General features: G+C 38.6%; 1 protein-coding gene across 1 annotated transcript; it reads right to left on the reverse strand.

Annotated features, from left to right (window-relative positions):
* Positions 1–187: 187 nt before the first annotated feature.
* naa25 (N-alpha-acetyltransferase 25, NatB auxiliary subunit) lies at positions 188–20403 on the reverse strand. Its single transcript, XM_051909039.1, has 24 exons — positions 20255–20403; positions 17207–17292; positions 16214–16352; positions 15976–16094; positions 13999–14073; positions 13754–13861; positions 13594–13672; positions 11821–11932; positions 11597–11686; positions 11205–11377; positions 11006–11118; positions 9508–9715; positions 9222–9311; positions 8957–9137; positions 6735–6834; positions 6488–6639; positions 6258–6383; positions 5408–5651; positions 4693–4822; positions 4247–4312; positions 3489–3586; positions 3292–3402; positions 3030–3176; positions 188–1771 (listed from the first exon to the last, which is right to left on the reverse strand). The coding sequence occupies exons 1-24, from the start codon at positions 20391–20393 to the stop codon at positions 1649–1651; spliced, it is 3009 nt and encodes a 1002-aa protein (XP_051764999.1). The 5' UTR covers positions 20394–20403; the 3' UTR covers positions 188–1648.
* Positions 20404–21298: the final 895 nt, after the last annotated feature.

A 21298-nucleotide genomic window follows, 5' to 3' on the forward strand; every position in this document is an offset into this window, starting at 1 on the left:
ATATTACATCTTGTGAAAAGGGGCATAATAGGTCCCTTTTAATACATTTCATGTTGTTGATAAAGAATGAAATATCTTTCTTTCTGGTACAAGATTATCCTATTGAAATCGATGTGATAAATAATATATTACAACGTCAAAACATTTTATGGCTTCAGGGTGCAAGAAATCAAAATCAGTCACAGCATGTGGAACATTTACTTTTTATTTAAAAAAAAAAAAAAAACTCCTTTTCACATTCCAGTGTTTTTGTTTGTATTTTCTCAATTTCCCTAACAAAAGAATTCATCAGCCGACACACTTGACATCTCTAAACGACCTCCTCAGTTCAGAAGCGCTTGTCGTCCTCGTGCTCTGTGATGGTGAGGACGCGAAATGAGCCCTTCAGTCCCGGAGCGACGGAAGAGCCGCTCGCTGCACAACTTGTCCCGTATCCCGTTGTGTTGGATTAAAATAAAAAAGCTTGACAAAAGAGAAAAGCATCTCCCTCCCCGAGCAAGTATAAAGCAGTGAAAGCTCGTAGATTGCAGCACACCGTATAACACGCTATAAACATGATTCATAATGGCGCTCGGAAACATTGTAAACAAGTTGCACTTCCCGGTAGACATCAACAAATCAGTCGTATAAAAACCTACTTTAGTCTCTACTGCGACGTTAACGCAAGGCTAATTTAGACGTTTTTGGTATGCAACAATAATAAAACCTCATCATTGAAGGGACATCATCAGTGCAATCAACAAATTTTTTTAGAGTTCAAAGTAAACAACTCGGCCCAGACAACGACAAAACCATTCATCCACCACTAAAATTAGTTCCGAACATGATTGATAAATCAAATTTTAACAAACGTACACAAACTTTCCCAAACCTCACCATGTCTTTCAAGTAGCACTCAATGATGTATTTGCTTCCGAACAAACGGTCGGGAAAGCTACATTTCGAACGCTTGTGGCTCAAGTAAAGTCATTTGTAATATACAAAGAAATATCGTAATAGAAGCACCCAAAACATTCGTTCAAAGCATCCGGATACTCGCACCACCCCACTGAAAGTTTGCGCAAAATCTCCTCGGGACGAATTTAGCTCTTGGCTGGCTGTGCATCGCGAACGGCTACGTAAACGCGTGGCAGAGCGTGTCCGTCTGGAAGGTGGCTTCTTTACGATACGAAGTGGCACCGGTAAGGTGAATACGAATCGTCATGAGGGGTTTCGCGAGGTCTACGGCTGGGAAGTGAGAGAGACAATAACGCAAGACATCGACAAAAGGACAAAGCAGTTCACTTTAATTCGCCAAGGAGTTCTGGTTGATATTCTTTATCTTCACACTATGTACAATAATTTATAGCAGTATTTCTAAAATTGCTTATTCATTTGCCTATGTAGTTTTGCTAGGGATATGAAGTTACGTTTCCACTTAAAAGTGCTTCTCGGAGCACCGCAGATGCTTGTGCTGAAGCCGTTGTTGAACTTTACAGTGTGCCTGTATCTGTACGTGAGTAATGAGACGGATAATTAGGAAGAGGAGACAAGGAAGAGAGGGAGATCTCCACCAGCTGAGTTCACAGACTGAGTTAGGGACCGAGGACGCCGTCGCGTGGAGCCGTGCGGGTCAGGGACCGGATCGGATGAAGGATCGATGGAGCGCTCAGATTTTGAGGGATTTCAATGTGTCCGCTCTCTTCTTCAACAGTTCCCCGATCTCCTGCAGCGAACGCAGGTAGCTGCTCTGCACCTTATCCATGCCGGTCTTCGTGAAGGTCCCTTCCGCCTGGATGAAGCAGGAAAACAGCGGTCAAAAACATGCTAAGCAAATTCTTTGACTTCGTTTCAACCTCAGACTGCAGTTGCGATGCAATTTGTTTGCTTTATGCAATTTATGGGACAAGGAGCTGAATTCACAAAAGAAGTCAAGTAATTTCTTAGGAACATTCTTATAAACTTCATGGAATTTATCTTAAAGGCACAATATGTAATTTGTCGCCGCTAGAGGTCGCCTATTCAAAACAAAGGCGTATCTTGATGATGCCGAGATTGAGTGCGGAATCATGGGAGATGTCGTCTTCACCTCAGCTGGTGTAAAAGAATCGGGATGGGACTCGGGCAGAAATCATGTCGTAGATGAGATTATTAATGTTACTGTAGTATGAAGCAGAGCAGGAGTGATTGCTAATGAGCGCAACACACGGCTCGAGAGCAGCGGGACTTTTATTATGTCACAGTTGCCGCTTCTGCTTCTTCCAGTCAAGAGTATGTGGGGTAACGCAGTGCTGTTTATCATATTAGATACATTTGAGTGTAATGATGAAAATGATGTTATAACGTTACTCTGAGCGTTCGCTCGGTGGCTGCTGTGAGACACTTGTTGCACACTGCAGTAAGCTAGATCGATATTAGTCATGGTAAAACATGGTACTTGTGGTAAATCAAAAAAAAAAAAAAAAAAACAAGATTCAAACAATAAGACTAAACGTGTTGAGCTATATAACGATTCATTTTCTGTCGATGAATGTATCCAAACAGTTGTTCCCTTGTCTAATAAAACATGTAATATATTAAAGCATCTTTGGTGTTTCCATGGTTTCTACAAAATAAAACCGGAAATAGAGGGTAACGCCAGTATGATGTCATTGATAGGTGACGCACGGACACGATTCGTGTCCTGGTTAAAATGGCTTATTTCTCTGTATTTAAACATCCTTGGAAACATCTGGGATAATTTAAGTACACAAGTCAACAAAATATAAAACACTGTTCTAGTGGGTTTTGGATATTGTAATCCAAAAATCCTACATATTGTGCCTTTAAATGAAACAGCTAAATGAAATAAGTTTAAGTTGCAGTGTTACTAAACTAAAAATAAAAAATTAAAGCTAAATAGAAACTGAAAATATAAAAAAAAGCTAATTCAAAATATGAATGAATACTATAATAGTGTATAAATTTCACTGTACCAGACTTGATGCTGATAGTCAAAAGTCTGGCTTTTTGAGACGATCAGAACCAAAGCAGTCTCTGACGTCACTCACCTCAGACTGAGTTTGTCCCTCGAGACTGAGGGCTCCCAGCTTCAGGGCCGTCAGGCTGGTCTCCTGGCTCTTGATGTGCTCCAGGGCCTGGTTGAGGAGACTCTGCAAGCTACCGCTGAACTCCTGGAAGGCCGAGATCACCGCCGGCTGTGTGGGAGACACAAATCAGCACATAAACAAGAGTGACCCACATTCCCTCCAACCCTACGCTTCATAAATATTGATTCGGAAGAGAGCGTTTCAACAGATATCAAAGCATTACCGTTACAGCGCTGACTTCTTTTTTCTTTTTCTTCTTCTTCTGTAAACTGGACTTTAAGGGCCGGAGGACACTTCCACAGTAATTAGACACCCATAAGACAATACAAACGGTCTGGAACGAAGAGTTAAGAATGAATTATTTTTATTTTCTAAAGAGAGCAGTGCATTCTCTTAAATTCTTAAAGGCGAGAGACTCACTTCAACAAAGTAGACTAGATTCTCCAGTAAAAAGGGTTGTGTCTTGCTTTGACCATCTTTAACTTCTAATAGATCACCTTTACATTTTTCCAACATATCTGAAAAAGCATACAGAGAAAAGTCAACATGAAACCATTTGTAATTTTTTTCACCAGGATTTGATTGGATAGTGGAAATGGGCTTATTATTGAAATGCTATTAAAAAAAGCAATAGATTAATCGATAAAACAATCGATAGATTAAGCAATCATCAAAATAACTGTTTGTTACAGAACACCGGACAGACATGTGCTTTGGCTCTTTCGACTCAGGCTGCCCAGCTTCTAGTTATTATTATTATCAAAGACTCATATATAGAAAGACGGTGCGCTTGTATTATTATGAATGGGAGAAAGTGCAACGCGCAATATGGTGGAATAAGTCCGTTAGAAGCTCCGGTCCCTATAAAAACAGTCAGACATGCACTTCCTATAGAGTCACGCACTTAGGACTGCGCATGCATTTTAGCTTGATACAGCTAATGAAAAATGCTTTTTTTTTTTGTCATGATTTGGAGCGTTTAAAAACAATTTATGAGACAGTTGTCAAGATTTCATTGGTGATTTCAAATATGAAATTTAATCGAAAGCTTGGCAAACAGCTTTGGAGACTTTGAGGTTTCCCCAGTGTCATCCAATGAACTTCAAAAATGTGAAAAATGAAATATGAATGTGCAAAAATACTCAAGTAATCTTAAACAAGTTGAATCCATGACATACCTTGAAGTTGTACTGCTAAAGACTTGAAAAGATTTGATATTTGTGTCTGAAGCTCTGTTGATTCATCTGAAAATACAAAAGATGAAATTATTAATGTAATACAAGCAAAATAGTCCAATTAACGCATTAGAAATATTATGTAATATTATTTTGTTTTTTATTTACATAATCATAATATTGAATAAAAATAATATAACATAATACATGACAAATGATATATAATATAATCACTTGAATTGTTTTTAGTAGGATCTTATTTGTTTTTTAGAATTTCTTCCAGGCCAGGAATACACAATTTCCATATAAATTCAATATCAATTGATCACAGCAAAATAAATTTGCTAATAACTGCAATGAATTTAAAAAGGATTGCTAAGCAGATGGGCACTTTATAGAAGATCTGCTGTAATATCAAACTGTGCATAACAAGGTGTGAGGTAACGAACCCAGCCCGGTGGTCTCGAGCTCCTGGAGGTGCAGAGGGAGCTGTAGAGAGGAGAGCTGACACTGACAGCAACCGCTGGACAGAGCCTGAGCCAGCCGAGACGACACGGGACCCAGAAATGGGTACTGATGCTGTCAAACACAACATAGTGTTTAAACAACAACACTGGCCTGTCTACACACTACAGGTAGTGTATTGACAAATCACTAGGACACATTTCTCAATAATTACGTCACTTTTTCTTCACACAGTTCTTCTGCCAACTTTCAGCTTGGCACAGAAGTAAATTTCACATTTGTTTTTAATGACCCTACAAGTTAAACCATCAAAATATGAGGGAAAAAAAAAAAAAAAAAAATTATATTTATATATATATATATATATATATATTATATATATATATATATATATATATATATATATATATATATATATATATATATATATATATATATATATTTTTACATTTTAAATATGAGGAAAGAACCTCATTTAAATATGATGTTAAGGTATTTATATGACAATTATTTACCAAAAAAGTCAAAATATGAATAAATACTATAATAGTACATAAACAACACCAGACCAGACCAAGACTTGATGCTGATAGTCAAAACTGGCTTTTTGATATCAATCAGGAGCTACTCAACAGAAATCGACTGAAATAGCAACTGATAAAAACTGCATTCGCTAAACGGTCTCTAACGGGTTCTGACCTGCAGCTGTTTTTCCGTGAACTGTGTGGCCTGGTTTAGCGTGTTTTCAAGCTGGGAGAGCAGCGACAGTAGAGAAGACGGTTTGGCTGCCACTCCGTTTTCAGTCGTTTTCTCAGAGTTACGTGGTGCCGGCGGGTGAGTCATCGTGGAGACGCAGCCAATCAGCCGCAGAGTAAGCGACCGCAACCTCAGCCACAGGGTCTCGTCCTCTAAAGAGCGCTGCTTGTGCTCCTCGGTCAGCTGCCTACAATTTGTGATCGATATTACCATTATTGAAAGAGATGAATGCTTAAAGAGGCCTTATTATGCCCTTTTACAATATGTTGATGTTGTTTTTGGGCTCTACTAGAACAGGTTTTCATGCTTGAATGTTCAAAAACACATTATTTTTCACATATTCTCCATTGTTGCAGCTCCCCTTTTCCCAGTCTGTCAGTAACGCTCTGTTTAGTTCCTGTCTCTATGAGACCCCTCCTTCTGAAAAGCACAATGTGCTCTGATTGGTCGGCTGGAGCAGTGTGTTGCCTTAACATAACCGCCAGTTTCAACACACTACTAACTAACTAACTAACTAACTAACTAACTCAACCAGGCCCCGCCCCTTTATTCTGCGCATTAATTATTTAAATAAGGAATATTGTGACGTGTTCGTTCCCAGTAGAAAACTCAAGACTACAATGGAGGCGTTTCAGGGAGTTCAGAAACAGTGACACTGATATAGAGAAGAACTCCCGCTGGAGGGACAAACAGCAACATTACATACTAAAAAAAAAAAGGGTTGAACATGTAAAAAAGCACAATAGATCCTCTTTAAAATGTGTGATAGTTTGGGAGGTTTGGCTCATTGTACCGTTCTTTAGGGTTCCAGCTGACGAGGACAGTCAGGTCACGGTTGTCCCTTAAGGTGTCCCACGGGATGTCGTCCTCTTCCGGACATAGAGACATTGATTTTACGCTCTCTTCTAGAGGAGATGATCTGTGCAATGACAAGATGACAAAAACAATGAATCCTCAAAATATAATCCCAACTGTGACTTCTGAAAGGCAGTAAAAACAACAGGTAAAGATGGAGGGACTAACATGTCAGCTTCCAGGAAGAGGTCCAGCAGCATCCTCTCTGTGCGCACCTGGGCAAAGTGCAGCGAGTGATTGAGTCGGTTCCTGAAGGCGATGAACTCAGGGATTTTCTCAAAAGCACCATACTTATATGCTTGAATAATGTATTCTGAGGTCTGCAGGAACAAACACACGGCAGAAGCATGAGTGAGAGTACATGATGACAGAATGGTCATTTTGATTCTGTGCATAAAGAACAACAACAGCGTACATCTTTCTGGTTTGAGTGAAAAAACCTGAGGGAGAAGTTACAAGACTGGGAAGCAGCAGCAAACTGGCCCAAAGACTCTGCATAGCGGGTCAATAAATACCTGGACAAAGACAGAACCAAAAGAGCAGCATTAGCACAGGTGATATTTGAAAAGGAACCTTTGTAAAAAAATAATAAACTGCTAAATGTAAGTAAATTTAACCTAAGGCATACTGTGATGTACTAAAATAATGTAATAGAGTGTTGTCAAAAGTACAGACTTCGATACCAAGTCGGTACTGAAATTTAAAAAATGTGTTCACACGCTCAACATACACTATATTGCCAAAAGTATTGGGACACCCCTCCAAATCATTGAATTCAGGTATTCCAATCACTTCCATGGCCACAGGTGTATAAAATCAAGCACCTAGGCATGCAGACTGCTTCTACAAACATTTGTGAAAGAATGAGTCACTCTCAGGAGCTCAGTGAATTCAAGCGTGGTACCGTGATTGGTTGCCACCTGCGCATTCGTGAAATTTCCTCACTACCAAAAATATTCCACGGTCAACTGTTAGTGGTATCATAAAGTGGAAGCAATTGGGAACAACAGCAACTCAGCCACGAAGTGGTAGGCCACGTAAAATCACAGAGCGGTGTCAGCGCATGCCGAGGCGTACAGTGCGCAGAAGTCGCCAACTTTCTGCAGAGTCAATAGCTACAGACCTCCAAACTTCGTGTGGCCTTCAGATTAGCTCAAGAACAGTGTGTAGAGAGCTTCATGGAATGGGTTTCCATGGCCGAGCAGCTGCATCCAAGCCGTACGCTTCTCTGTCTGGCAATCCGATGGACGAGTCTGGGTTTGGCGGTTGCCAGGAGAACGGTACTTGCCTGACTGCATTGTGCCAAGTGTAAAGTTTGGTGGAGGGGGGATTGTGGTGTGGGGTTGTTTTTCAGGGGTTGGGCTTGGCCCCTTAGTTCCAGTGAAAGGAACTCTTAATGCTTCAGCATACCAAGATATTTTAGACAATTTCATGCTCCCAACTTTGTGGGAACAGCATTCCAACATGACTGCGCACCAGTGCACAAAGCAAGGTCCATAAAGACATGGATGAGCGAGTTTGGTGTGGAGGAACTTGACTGGCCTGCACAGAGTCCTGACCTCAACCCGATAAAACACCTTTGGGATGAATTAGAGCGGAGACTGCGAGCCAGGCCTTCTCGTCCAACATCACTGCCTGACCTCACAAATGCGCTTCTAAAAGAATGGTCAAAAATTCCCATAAACACACTCCTAAACCTTGTGGAAAGCCTTCCCAAAAGAGCTGAGGCTGTTATAGCTTTTGGCAATATAGTGTATATGTCTGTGATTGGCTACAATGATCAACGCACGGGAGTGTTTGTGTCTCATCTAAAGAAATGATCGTCATTTTCTAAAAAAAAAATAAAATAATAATTATACACTTTTTAACCACAAATGCTCATCTTGCACTGCTCTGCGATGCACCACGCATTACGTAATCATGTCGAAAAGTCCTGACGTAGGCAGAAGTACCGATCCACTGTCTACAAAGCGAACGTGCAAAGACTAAGTCAAACGACCTTTACAAAAAAAGGTAAAACAACGATATCGGACGATTTTGAAGTTGGAGGAGAAAACAAGATGGAGTTTTTCGCCCTACCGTGGTACTTCCACCTACGTCACGCATGACCTTTCCAACGAGATTATGTACTGCGTGACGCATCGCAGAGCAGTGCAAGACGAGCATTTGTGGTTAAAAAGTATATAATTTTTTTTAGAAAATGGCCGATTGTTTCGCTAGATTAGACCCTTATTCCTCGTCTCGAATCGTGTAGAGCTCTTTGAAGCTGCACTGAAACTGCTGGACCTTCAACCCGTTGAACCCCAGTGAATTCCACTATATGGAGAAAAATCCTGGAAAGTTTCTCAAAAACCTTAATTTCTTTTCGACTGAAGAAAAAAAAGATATAAACATCTTGGATGACAAGGGGGTGAGTAAATGATCAGAAAATTTTAACTCTGAAGTGAACTAATCCTTTAATATAATGTCCTAAAACTTGAATCTTGCAAAAGAACTGCTCTTTAAAATTTAGAATAAGGTACACTGATAAACTGTGCACAATAAGACCAAGAACATATGTTAAAAAAATTATTTAGTGTCGTCTTTAACATATTAAATAAAAGACATATTTGTTCCCTGTAGTCGCTGTGTTCTTACCCTATGGTGTCGTGCTGGACGTGTTTGGCGTCCAGGCCGGAGTAAAGATCTACCACCGGCTCAAAAGCCCCCAGACGGCAGTACAGAAGCAAAAGCAGCAGTTTGAACTGAGCGTTGGAGGAACTGTGGGAAAGACCTTCTTCTAACATCCCCAGACACTGCCACAACATGTTCTGATCACCTACAACACAGACACCACACTCGTTCATCAACAACATGAAGGGTTTTAATCAAAACTGACTCTAAAAATGAGAAGCACACGTACCCGTCTCCATCCACAGGTCGATATAGACATGAGCCGCCATGAGACAGTACATATCTGAGAACTGGAGCTCTGTTTTTAAACAGGACTTCCCTAGAGCAGAAGTAAAACAGGAAATGGTAAGACTGTTGTAAAACAGAACATTAGAGGTCAATTAAAATATGTCAATGTATAGAAAATATAAATAAGTGCTTGCCGTGGAAAGTGTAAGATGCTGGTATTTTCACAGATTATGTCATTTAATAAGGAAGAAATTTGAATAGTCCAACCTGCCTAGTCATCTGCTTACCGAACTGTAAGCCGTGCCGGTAATGCACCTTCAGCTCTTTGATGAGGCCCTGTTTGCCCTCGGTGTTGAGTGCATGCTGTAGACCCAGACATCGGCTGAGCTGCGTCACACACAAATGTCTCTGCAGAGCCCGCGTGTCCCCCGGGAGGGCAACACCATCCTCCCCTGGAGCAGCCAGCGGCACGGCCTCCATTAGCCTGTTGATGAACTGAGACAGTCGCAAGAAAGTTAGAAACACTCAAGAACGTCTCTTCTTGTCTAAGTGTTCTGTTCTTAAATAGAATAAGCTGCAAAAATAAATAAATAAAAATGATGTGATAATGTATATGTGAGGGTATACCTAAATTTATATACACACCAATCAGGCATATCATTATGACCACCTTCCTAATATTGTGTTGGTCTTCCTTTTGCTGCCAAAACAGCCCTGACCTGTCGAGGCATGGACTCCACTAGACCCCTGAAGGTGTGCTGTGGTATCTGCACCAAGATGTTAGCAGCAGATCCTTTAAGTCCTGTAAGTTGCGAGGTGGAGCCTCCATGGATCGGACTTGTTTGTTCAGCACATCCCACAGATGCTCCATTGGACTGAGAGCTGGGGAATTTGGAGGCCAAGTCAACACCTCAAACCGTTATGCTCCTCAAACCGTTCCTGAACCATTTTTGCTTTGTGGCAGGGCACATTATCCTGCTGAAAGAGGCCACAGCCACCAGGGAATACCGTTTCCATGAAAGGGTGTACATGGACTGCAACAAGGTTTCCCAGGTTGCCTCCACCGGCTTGCCTTCTTCCCATAGTGCATACTGGTTCCATGTGTTCCCCAGATAAGTGACGCACACGCACCCGGCCATCCACGTGATGTAAAAGAAAACATGATTCATCACACCAGGCCACCTTCTTCCATTGCTCTGTGGTCCAGTTCTGATGCTCACGTGCCCACTGTTGGCGGTGGACAGGGGTCAGCATGGACACCCTGACTGGTCTGCGGCTATACAGCCACATACGCAACAAACTGATGCACTGTGTATTCTGACACCTTTCTATCAGAACCAGCATTAACTTCTTGAGCAATTTGAGCTACAGTAGCTCGTCTGTTGGATCGGACCACACGGGCCAGCCTTCGCTCCCCACGTGCATCAATGAGCCTTGGCCGCCCATGACCCTGTCACTGGTTCACCACTGTTCCTTCCTTGGAGCACTTTTGATAGATACTGACCACTGCAGACCGGGAACACCCCACAAGAGCTGCAGTTTTGGAAATGCTCTGACCCAGTCGTCTAGCCATCACAATTTGGCCCTTGTCAAACGCGCTCAAATCCTTACGCTTGCCCATTTTTCCTGCTTCTAACACATCAACTTGTTCACTTGCTGCCTAATATATCCCACCCACTAACAGGTGCCGTGATGAAGAGATAATCAGTGTGATTCACTTCACCTGTCAGTGCTCATAATGTTATGCCTGATCTGTGTATATGCATTGCATCTTGTCACGCTTACCTGCACATGTTGGTCAGGTGCGAGTAGATCCAGAAAGATCTTCAGGTCCGTGATGCAACATGGCTTGTCTCCAAACTTCACAAAAAACTGGAACATGAGCTCAAGAGGTTCACCTGCATCATGTTGGGAAAACATGTCAGAAACACACAGCAAACATACAGCCTGTGCTGCGCGTAACCCGCCACGACCCATCCTGTACCTAGCTGTTGTGCTTCAGGACAGCTCCGCTCTCTGAGCCGTCTGATGAGCTCCAGACGGGCCAGGTACGGTCCTCTCAGATGCTTCGACTCCTTTGCATCTTCTGTGGCCAGTCGCTCCTCCATGAAGCTGATGGACTGAGCTACGGAGGCGTGCACCTCCCCTTCTGCACAACTGCAACACAGAGAGCAACACCACACCATGCATGAGACCGTGAGACAGGATGTGTTCAAAATGGCACACTACTTTATCACTACTTTATTAGTGTATCATCGACAGGCAGTATACAATGCAGTGTACTTGACCTTTCATTTCCAGTGTGACAAATTAGCTTTATCATATCAAATTAACTTTCCCAGCTAAATGTTTGCATGCAATTAACTTTTTACGTACTGAGCTCCTTCCTGTGGAGGCGTCCAGCTCTGATCAATGAGGTGGAACAAAGAGTCAAAATATAGCAAGTAGAACTGCCAGTCATCAGGGCTGCAAAAAGAAACAAAATCTACCGATTAACACCTTACGTAACGAAAAATCATTGCTAAACTGGAACAACCTCACTCAGACGTAGCTATTTATGTTTAAGGAACAGAAAGACAACTGATCAGTAGTGGACTCACTTTTTCAGGAGCAGCTTGCAGGACAGAGCGTTGCACTCAGCCCAGTGCTCCAGACGGCGATACAGCATCATGCATTTGTTCTCACGGCTCTGCAGTTCACTGGTCAGCTTCTCTGAGGGAGAAAAACACAAAGCAAAATGAGACACAAAGCTAAGAGACATTAAAATATGCAGATTAAAAATCAACTGGAAGGTTACACATTCTTTGCAACACAAATGTTAATGGTAGAAGCTCATAGTACACTCAAAATTTTTAGAGTCTAAGATTTTTTTTAACTCACTTTATAGTTTCTCCACATAAACAGAAAACATACAATTACAGATTAATATATTAGTTAGGCTAGTAGTTTTTGTTTGGTTGGAAAATTGGAAGCAACAATTATGAAATTACACTAGTATCTGAAATTTGGTGTCATAACCTTATTTATTAAGGTTGCATTTATCATTTATTTATTTAGGGCCCTATGAAATCTGTTTTATTTCTTCCCAAATTCCTTTTTTTCCCTTTGTTTTAATTTTTTTGAACTCCATTTTAAAGGTTAAATTAAATTTTAGTAATCAAAAAGCATGTCTAATAATTAAAATCATGACACTTTAATAACAATTTATTAAAAGTTTCACAAAAATAAAATTTAAGGCCCTATGAAATATATTTTTTCCCCCTCAAATTCAATTTTATTTTGTACCAAATTCTGTGTTTTTTTTGTTTTAAGTTTTCTGTATTCCATTTTAAATGGCTTAATTTTAAATTTTAATGATCAAAAAGCATGTCTAATTAACTAAATTCATAAAAACAACAATTTTTTATTATTTATTGTTTTAAATCATTATCAAATGTTTTTGTTTTTACAGAAATTCTGTGTTGTGTATTTAAATTTTTCTGGCAATCAAATGAAGGCAACAAACAATTTAATTAAACAAAACAATTTAATTTATCTTTTAATCATATGATAAACTTTTTTGTCAAACAAAGTGCTGCACAACAGAGCTTTACTGTTAAAATTAAAACATGGAAGAAAAATTGTGATTATTCCTTTAAATAAATTAATTGCGTTTTAATAATAATTTAATATTATTATTAGTGTTAGTATTATTCCATTGAGCAGTAGCTAAATTCTTCTGTACAACATTAATATATTTCTGTCACAATTTCTTTAAGTTAAGCCGAACTTTTATTTTGACGGGTTGCCGTGAAGACCTTTGAGTTTCTGTGTGTTTATGATATGATGACAGTTTCTCTCAAATTAAATGGTAAAATGCTCATGAAGTGACTCTCAGAGAGGCTCTGGAGATGAAGTTCATGCATTCATGTCCTCATATAGTGAGGAAGCAGAGGCTGAAAACACCGCGAGCGTCACGCATACTTCAGTGTGTGTAAATGAAATCGCGCGTCTGTGCCATTCATTCACACAGAGACACAGAACATGCAGTATTCATATGTAAATAGTCTTTTTGCGGTTTAATATTCACAGACACTAGTCTATACCACGATTTGATTTAAGTGTACTGACCTACTTTTTATTTATTCATCGAAAATTTGACAAATTCCATCTTTTATGAATGGTTGACAGTAATATTTTAAATAAAAAGAGATGTGAACTATAACATGTTGTTTACATGGAGTAAAAACACCAGACATTGGAAACTACCATTCATTTTTACATTCTTATCATCTCTGGTAATTGACAACATGCCACACAAGCAATATAAAGACATTCAACTGGAAATAACCCAGAATATTCCTTTGAAGAACACACATTTTTTTTCTCCTCACCTCCGAGTGGCCCCTGAACCACCTCCAGCGCCTCCACATATTTCCCCAAACGCTCCAAGATCATGAAGTACAGCTGGACCTGGAACAGCCCATGGAAAATGCGTCATGAACTTTATATGGCTGAAATAAACAGAAACAGATTACCGATAACACGTCCTACCTCAGCTTCTGCCTCGATTTTCTCCTCCTTAACCATTTTCTCCACCATACGTTCAGCTAACGGCAGGAACATGGTGTGAGAGAGCTTTTCATCTTGTGCCGAGATGGCCTGAAACACATATGACATGGCAGATGTTGGAGAAATGTACTGATGGACATTGGAAAGGCAATTTTATACATTTATTTTGATCTGCATTGATTCATCTATGATATGTATTGCTTATGCAAGCAAGAAAATAGTCATACCTGCATCACCAAGCTCATGACCGACCAGAAGTAATACGGGTTTTTGGGGACGATTTTATACAGCGCCATTCCAGCCTGTCAGAAGTGCAGATACAGAAAAGTCTTTCAACATAAACAATCATTTTGTAGGTTCACGAATAAGCATGAAGCCCTATTTAAACAGAAATCTAATCTTTCGAAATGTGATTATCAAATTACAATGGCTGTGATTTAATTAAATCTGCATGTTGCATGAGTGAAGCGCAGCACTGTTCATTTACACGCATACAGTTCATGATCTGGTGTTTTCAGTGTCTTGGTTCACAGTAAACGCTGCTCCACACACTACATCTCTGCATCTGCTCCGAGTTTGAGACGCTTATAACATGCATTTAGGAGCGCAACATGCGCCAACCATCTTCCCAAAATTGCAATGCACTTATAAAAGCAGCTGTTGCCAATAAAAGAGAAGCTTTAAAGGGATAGTTCACCCAAAAATGAAAATTCTGTCATCATTTACTCTACCAAACTTGTATGAATTTCTGAACACAAAAGAAGATATTTTGAAGAATATGGGTAAAAAAAACAGTTGATGGACCCCACTGACTTCTATAGTATGGACATTTTTTTTTATGGAAGTCAACGGGGTCCATCAACTGTTTTTTTTTTTTTTTTACCCATATTCTTCAAAATATCTTTTTTTGTGTTCAGCAAAAGAAAGAAATTCATACAGGTTTTGAACAATTTGAGGGTGTGCAAATGATGACAATTTTCATTTTTGGGTAAACTATCCCAAAAATGAAAATTCTGTCATTAATTACTCACCCTCGTGCTGTTTTACACCCGTAAGACCTTCGTTGAACTTCGGAACACAAATTGAGATATTTTTGTTGAAATCCGATGGCTCCGTGAGGCCTACATAGGGAGCAATGACATTTCCTCTCTCAACGCTCTGAAGCTTCCTGAAGCGGTGTTTTGAAATCGGCCATCACTAAATAAGTCGTTATTTTGTTTTTTTTGGCGCACCAAAAATATTCTCGTCGCTTTATAATATTAATATTGAACAACTGTACTCACATGAACTGATTTAAATATGTTTTTAGTACCTTTATGGATCTTGAGAGAGGAAATGTCATTGCTCCCTATGTAGGCCTCACGGAGCCATCGGATTTAAACAAAAATATCTCAATTTGCGTTCCGAAGATTAACGAAGGTCTTACGGGTGTGGAACGCCATGAGCGTGAGTAATAAGTGACAGAATTTTCATTTTTGGGTGAACTAACCCTTTAAGGGCTCCCTGCAGTTTTTCACCAAAATAAAAGACCAATGGTTTATTGTTTAAAAATGCAGAAATTAAGAAAGCCATAAATATTAGTACTATAAAATCTTTTTTATAACTGCTAAATATTTTTATTTTACAGTGAAATTTTATATTTTAATTTGTAATAACAATAATAATAATATTATAGTCAAAATTATATTTATTCACAACTTTTATGCCCATACTTTGCAGCCCTACAAACAAGCACTGCAAAACTGGAGAAATTTTTAAACCTCATTTTAAATTGCAATTATTTTTCACCCCCAAATTAAGCAGCCCTACTTAAAGGGCTAGTTCACCAAAAAAATGAAAATTGTGTCATTAATTACTCACCCTCATGTCATTCCACACCAGTAAGAACGCTTATATTCAGAACACAAATTAAGATATTTTTGAGTTTTTTTTAATCTCCCATAGAAAGCAACGTAATTACAGTCATTCAAGGTCCAGAGAAGTAATAAAGACATAGTTAAAATAGTCGACGTAATTTCGTTGCTTTCTATGGGGGATAAAAAACCTCTCAGATTTCATCAAAATTATCTTAATTTGTGTTCCGAAGATGAACGAAAGTCTTACAGGTTCGGAACGAGTATTTAATGACAGAATTTTCATTTTTGGGTGAACTAACCCTTTAATATTATAAACAGGATGTAATGATTGATGACGCCAAACAGAACCTGCTGCATTTTCTTGTACTCTCCGACCCGAGCGTAGGCCATGAAGAGGTGAGAGTGGTACTCCTCGCTCGTTGGAACCTTCCGGACAGCGGCTTCGTAAAGCTTGGTCACTAATTCGGCTAGAGCAAGAAAAAGCACAAACGCAAGTTTCGTATTAGTCCATGTGAATTAGCCTGTTCTGATTGGCTGAGATTTTGCTGCAGCATTTCAGTTCTGTGTCTGCGCTTTTAACACTTACGCCGATGCATTTCTCTGTAGAGGATAGTCAGTGCCTGCAGAGAGTTGTCATCTGTGGGTTCGAGAACGGCCACTTCCTGTGCCAGTGTGAAGGCTTCATCCTGTTTGCCGGTGCGCTGCAGACCAATCGCCTTCAAGACCTGGAAATAAATGCATCCAAAGTTAATTTATCAAAGTAGATGGACAAATTCATTAAGTTTTTTTTTTCTTAGACAACAATGCCTTTTGTGTTGACAGCTATCCACAGCGTCACGTGAAGTACAGCGTTAATCCATCACTTTCTGACAATTAGACCGGTCACAGTCTGAGCTAACCAAAATGAAACAGTGTTTGCTAGAGCTGCACAATTAATCGAAATAAAACCGAAATCACAATATGACTTAGCGTGATTATTAAATCGCCCAATGGTAAATAAAATTTGATGGTTTAATGTTTGAAAATGAAGAAATTAAGACAGCCATGTATTGTAATTTTACAGTTGTACTGTAAAATAAAATTATTATTGTTGTAATTATATTTCTCTTAAATTTTTTTATTTTACAGTTACATTTTTATTATTTTTATATTTTATTTTATTCGATAATAGTTATCATTAATATTAATATTATTTTACAGTCATATTGATATATTACTACAAACATTTTAGCCAAATTGTACAGCCCTACAAACAAGCACAGCAAATATACACACTTTTCAAATTGCAAAAAAAAAAAATTATAATAATACATAATATCCCCCCCCCCCCCCACGTTAATGAGAAGAGGAAAAATAAAAAACTTTTAGATAAATCTGCAAATGCAATGGACATTGCACATCATTATGCTCATCTTTGCTGCTCCTTTGAAGCTCTATATTTAATGAAGCACATCAAAAGACCTGAACTGGAAGCGATGCAACCTGTTTTACAGAATACGGAAGTTTGTTGCACATTACCTGCATTAATGATTACAAGCTGGCCGTGGAGTTCTGGAGTAAAAACAAATAATGTACACACCTTCGCACAGTGAAGATCTTTGTGCTTCTTAAGCAGTTTGTCAGCCTGCTGGATTGCCATCTTGTTATTGCCATTGTCCAGGTAATCTAGAAGAGAAATACATGTTCAATACAACAGTACAGCACCAGTGTGGAAGTTACCAACATCTTCGACCATTACTGAAGAGAACTACCATGTGTTTCCATCATTCAAGTGTGAATTAAGGCTGATGATAAACCAGTCAATGCTACTAATCAGCCAGTCAAATGTCACTAGACCAATAACTAATCATAATTTAAAGTATAATTTACTCCAAAAAAATTAATATTCTGTCAGGATTTACTCACCATAAAGGATTAGTTCACTTCAGAATTAAAATTTCCTGATAATTTACTCACCCCCATGTCACTTAAGATGTTCATGTCTTTCTTTCTTCAGTCAAAAAGAAATTAAGGTTTTTGAGGAAAACATTCCAGGATTTTTCTCCATATAGTGGACTTCACTGGGGTTCAACGGGTTGAAGGTCCAAATGTCAGTTTCAGTGCAGCTTCAAAGAGCTCTACACGATCCCAGACGAGGAATAAGGATCTTATCTAGCAAATCGATGGGCCATTTTCTAAAAAATGTATACACTTTTTAACCACAAATGCTCGTCTTGCACTGCTCTGCGCCACGCATTACGTAATCACGTTGGAAAGGTCATGCGTGACGTAGGCAGAAGTACCGATCCAGTGTTTACAAAGCGAACGTGCAAAGACTAAGTCAAACGCCCTTTACAAAAAAAAAGGTAAAACAACGATGCCGAACGATTTTGAAGTTGAAGGAAAAAATGAGATGGAGTTTTTCGCACTACCGCAGTACTAGTCTACGTCACGCGTGACCTTTCCAACGTGATTGCGTAAAGCATGGTACATTGCAGAGCGGAGCAAGACAAGCATTTGTGGTTAAAAAGTATATAAATTTTTAAACGACAGAAGGTTTCTCTAGATAAGACCCTTATTCCTCGTCTGGGATCGTGTAGAGCTCTTTGAAGCTGCGCTGAAACTGTAATTGGGACCTTCAACCGGTTGTACCCCGGTGAAGTCCACTATATGGAGAAAAATCCTGGAATGTTTTCCTCAAAAATCTTAATTTCTTTTCGACTGAAGAAAGAAAGACAAACATCTTGGATGGCATGGGGGTGAGTAAATTTTAATTCTGAAATGAACTAATCCTTTAATGAAGTTACAAACCTTTCTTTATGAATTCATACAGGTTTAGAACATAACATAACTAAAGGAACTGTCCCTTTAACCAGCCTGTTTAACTCTTGCTCATAAAAAATGGAAAAAAAAAGAAAGAAGAAAGTCTGTTTTTTGGTGCAAGAAATCTTGAATGACGACATAAGTGGATAAAATGCTACAGAAATGTAGAATATAACCGCTTTAAAATGGGTAAATTGTACATTCAATGATGCTAAACCACAAGTGAGGGTATAACAGCATCGGTGGTCGGGAACAAACGCCTGCAGAGACTCAGAAACGCGGTACTGCATCACTCAAAACATGCACGGCTCAGATAGACCCCCGACTGTGAGAACGTTCTCTCACCGGCTGCTCGATGCAGGATCCCCCTCCCCTCCCTTCCCATGAGTCTCTCTGCTAAAAACACAGGACCATGTAGCTCGACAGCTGGATGCCAAAATTAACCAGGCCAGACAGTAGACTTGGACTTTCTACAAGAGAACAGCTCCGTGTGTCTGTCCATTCATACATTTAAATATCATATTTCCTTATAACTGTTATATTTCTAATCAATCACCCACGCAAATACCGATCGATTTCAGACAATAGGATGGCAAGTCTGCACAAAGCAGCAGAATAAAGGTCATTGAAATATTGATCGTGATAAACCTCACATGCACAGCGCGGCATCTCTAGTGTAGTAGAACAATTGCAAATCATTGAGATAATATTTCATTCAAAAATGTATATTATAAAATCACTTGCACTTGCACAGTATGAACTCAGAAGCCAGAATTATTTGAAAATCAATTTATAAAATTCTGATTGCTAAAAACAGCATTCTAGTTCATAAAAACATGATATAATTAATTTAATAATATTAATATACTATTATTTAATAATATAGTTCAAAACATGTCTCAAATATTTATATAACAGATTAATTGTTTTATATAATCAGTAAGGCAGACCATGCAATAACTTTAAATAGAAGATGCGTAGAGATTTATTGACTTTGCAATGAAAGCACCATAAAATATGCAAATACATTAAAGTCTACTACATACATTAGGATTCACATACATACATATGATAATATACATGACATACAGTCAGATTTCACATAATTTTGGTTGCTAAAACATAAATGTTAGTGGTGTACCTCAAGGCTATACATTAAGACCAATTCAGTTTAAGAGTTCAAGCATGTAAAGTCATTTATAGGGCATTTCTGCACCGCTCTGGAGAAAATTTCCAAAATTAAACCCCTTAGTTCATAATAATATAAACATAAAATCGTATAAATAATCTCTGGAAAAGAATAAGCAGGTCTAAGTTATCTCAGATAATTTAGACACAAAGCTCAGCTTTATGCATCTATAATGTAATTACACGCATATCATCAGCATTAATCAATCATTTTGCATGTATAGCATCTTTCTAAGACTATATACACATAACAACCTATAGAAAATATTAAATATTAAAGCACAAATGGCTCCTATTGAGGCAGTTAATCTCTTTGACATCTCACACAGGTAATGAGCCGGTTGATCAAATGACATTAGCACTGATCTCTTGACATTTAAACAGTATTTCTAGGTTTAAATGGACTATAAACAGGGTTTCTTTCACCGATTGAAACTTCAGAGTGTGACCGCATAAGGACGCACTGTCATCCGGCACCGCAGTCGAACCGACACCGCGGCTTGAGCTCCTCAGGCCTCACCGGCTCTCCACAGCTCCTGCAGCGCTTTAATAAACTCAGTAACGCACAAGCCGGTCCTACAGCACTAGTCAGGCCAGCTGAGTCTCTGTAAGCCCAGCGGTGCTATGCGAATCTTACCGTAAATGGGTCGCAGTCTTCTGTCGTTAGGGTCTTGCACATGGCCCCTCGCCGCCATGATGGAGCTGAGCAGGATTATTTGATGCGCATGCGCAGAGCGAGCACTCCGGAAAGACTTTAAACAGGAGCCTGGAGTCATGCGTGTCGTTTGGCGTCACTGTAAAAGACTGCTTTTTCTCGCTTACAAAAAAGAAGTGCAACGTTACGATCTAGTTTTAGAATGTAATTTTTGCTTAAAAATGCTCAGAAAGCAACATGGTATTGTTTAAGCAGGGGTTTTCAAAGTGGGGTTTGGGGGCCCCCAGGGGGCCACAAGGGAGTGCTAGGGGGTCCGTGGAAATGTTTAGAGAAAAACAGTGTGAAAATGTAAACATAATAATAACAAAAATATATTTTAGTTAAAAATAAATAATAAATAAATTAGATAAAAAATAGATAAATAAAAATTAAATAAAATACGATAACAACAAATGAGCAAATAAACAATGCATCTAACATTAGAAAAAAATGTAATAAATAATAGAAACTAAATATTTTCCTAATAATTTGTAGACATATTTATAATATATATTTTTTTCACAATATAATTTGGACTTTTAAATTGAAATTTTAGGATGGGGTCCCTCGCACAACTATGATCATATTTTGCGGATTCATGGAAATGTTTAGAGAAAAACTGTGTAAAAGTGTGAAACATAATAACAAAAATATATTTCAGTATATAAATATATAAATAAATACAACTTAGATAAAAAAAGTTTAAGATTGCATTAGAAAAAAATGTAATAAATAATAGAAACTAAATATTTTCCTAATAATTTGTAGACATATTTATAATATTATTTTTTTTCCACAATATAAGGCCCAATTTATATTATAATAAATATGTCTAAATATTATTTGGAGAATATTCAATTTCTATTAAGTTAATTGTTAAATTTTACCTACTCATTGTAGCACTGTACTGTTAGATGCAGTATTTATTTGCTCTTTTTTTTTTTCTTTTACTTTTTTCTGATTTTATTTATTATAATCTAATTTTTA

The sequence above is a fragment of the Ctenopharyngodon idella genome, chromosome 10 (assembly GCF_019924925.1).
Source record: "Ctenopharyngodon idella isolate HZGC_01 chromosome 10, HZGC01, whole genome shotgun sequence".
In the NCBI taxonomy this organism is placed as follows: domain Eukaryota; kingdom Metazoa; phylum Chordata; class Actinopteri; order Cypriniformes; family Xenocyprididae; genus Ctenopharyngodon; species Ctenopharyngodon idella.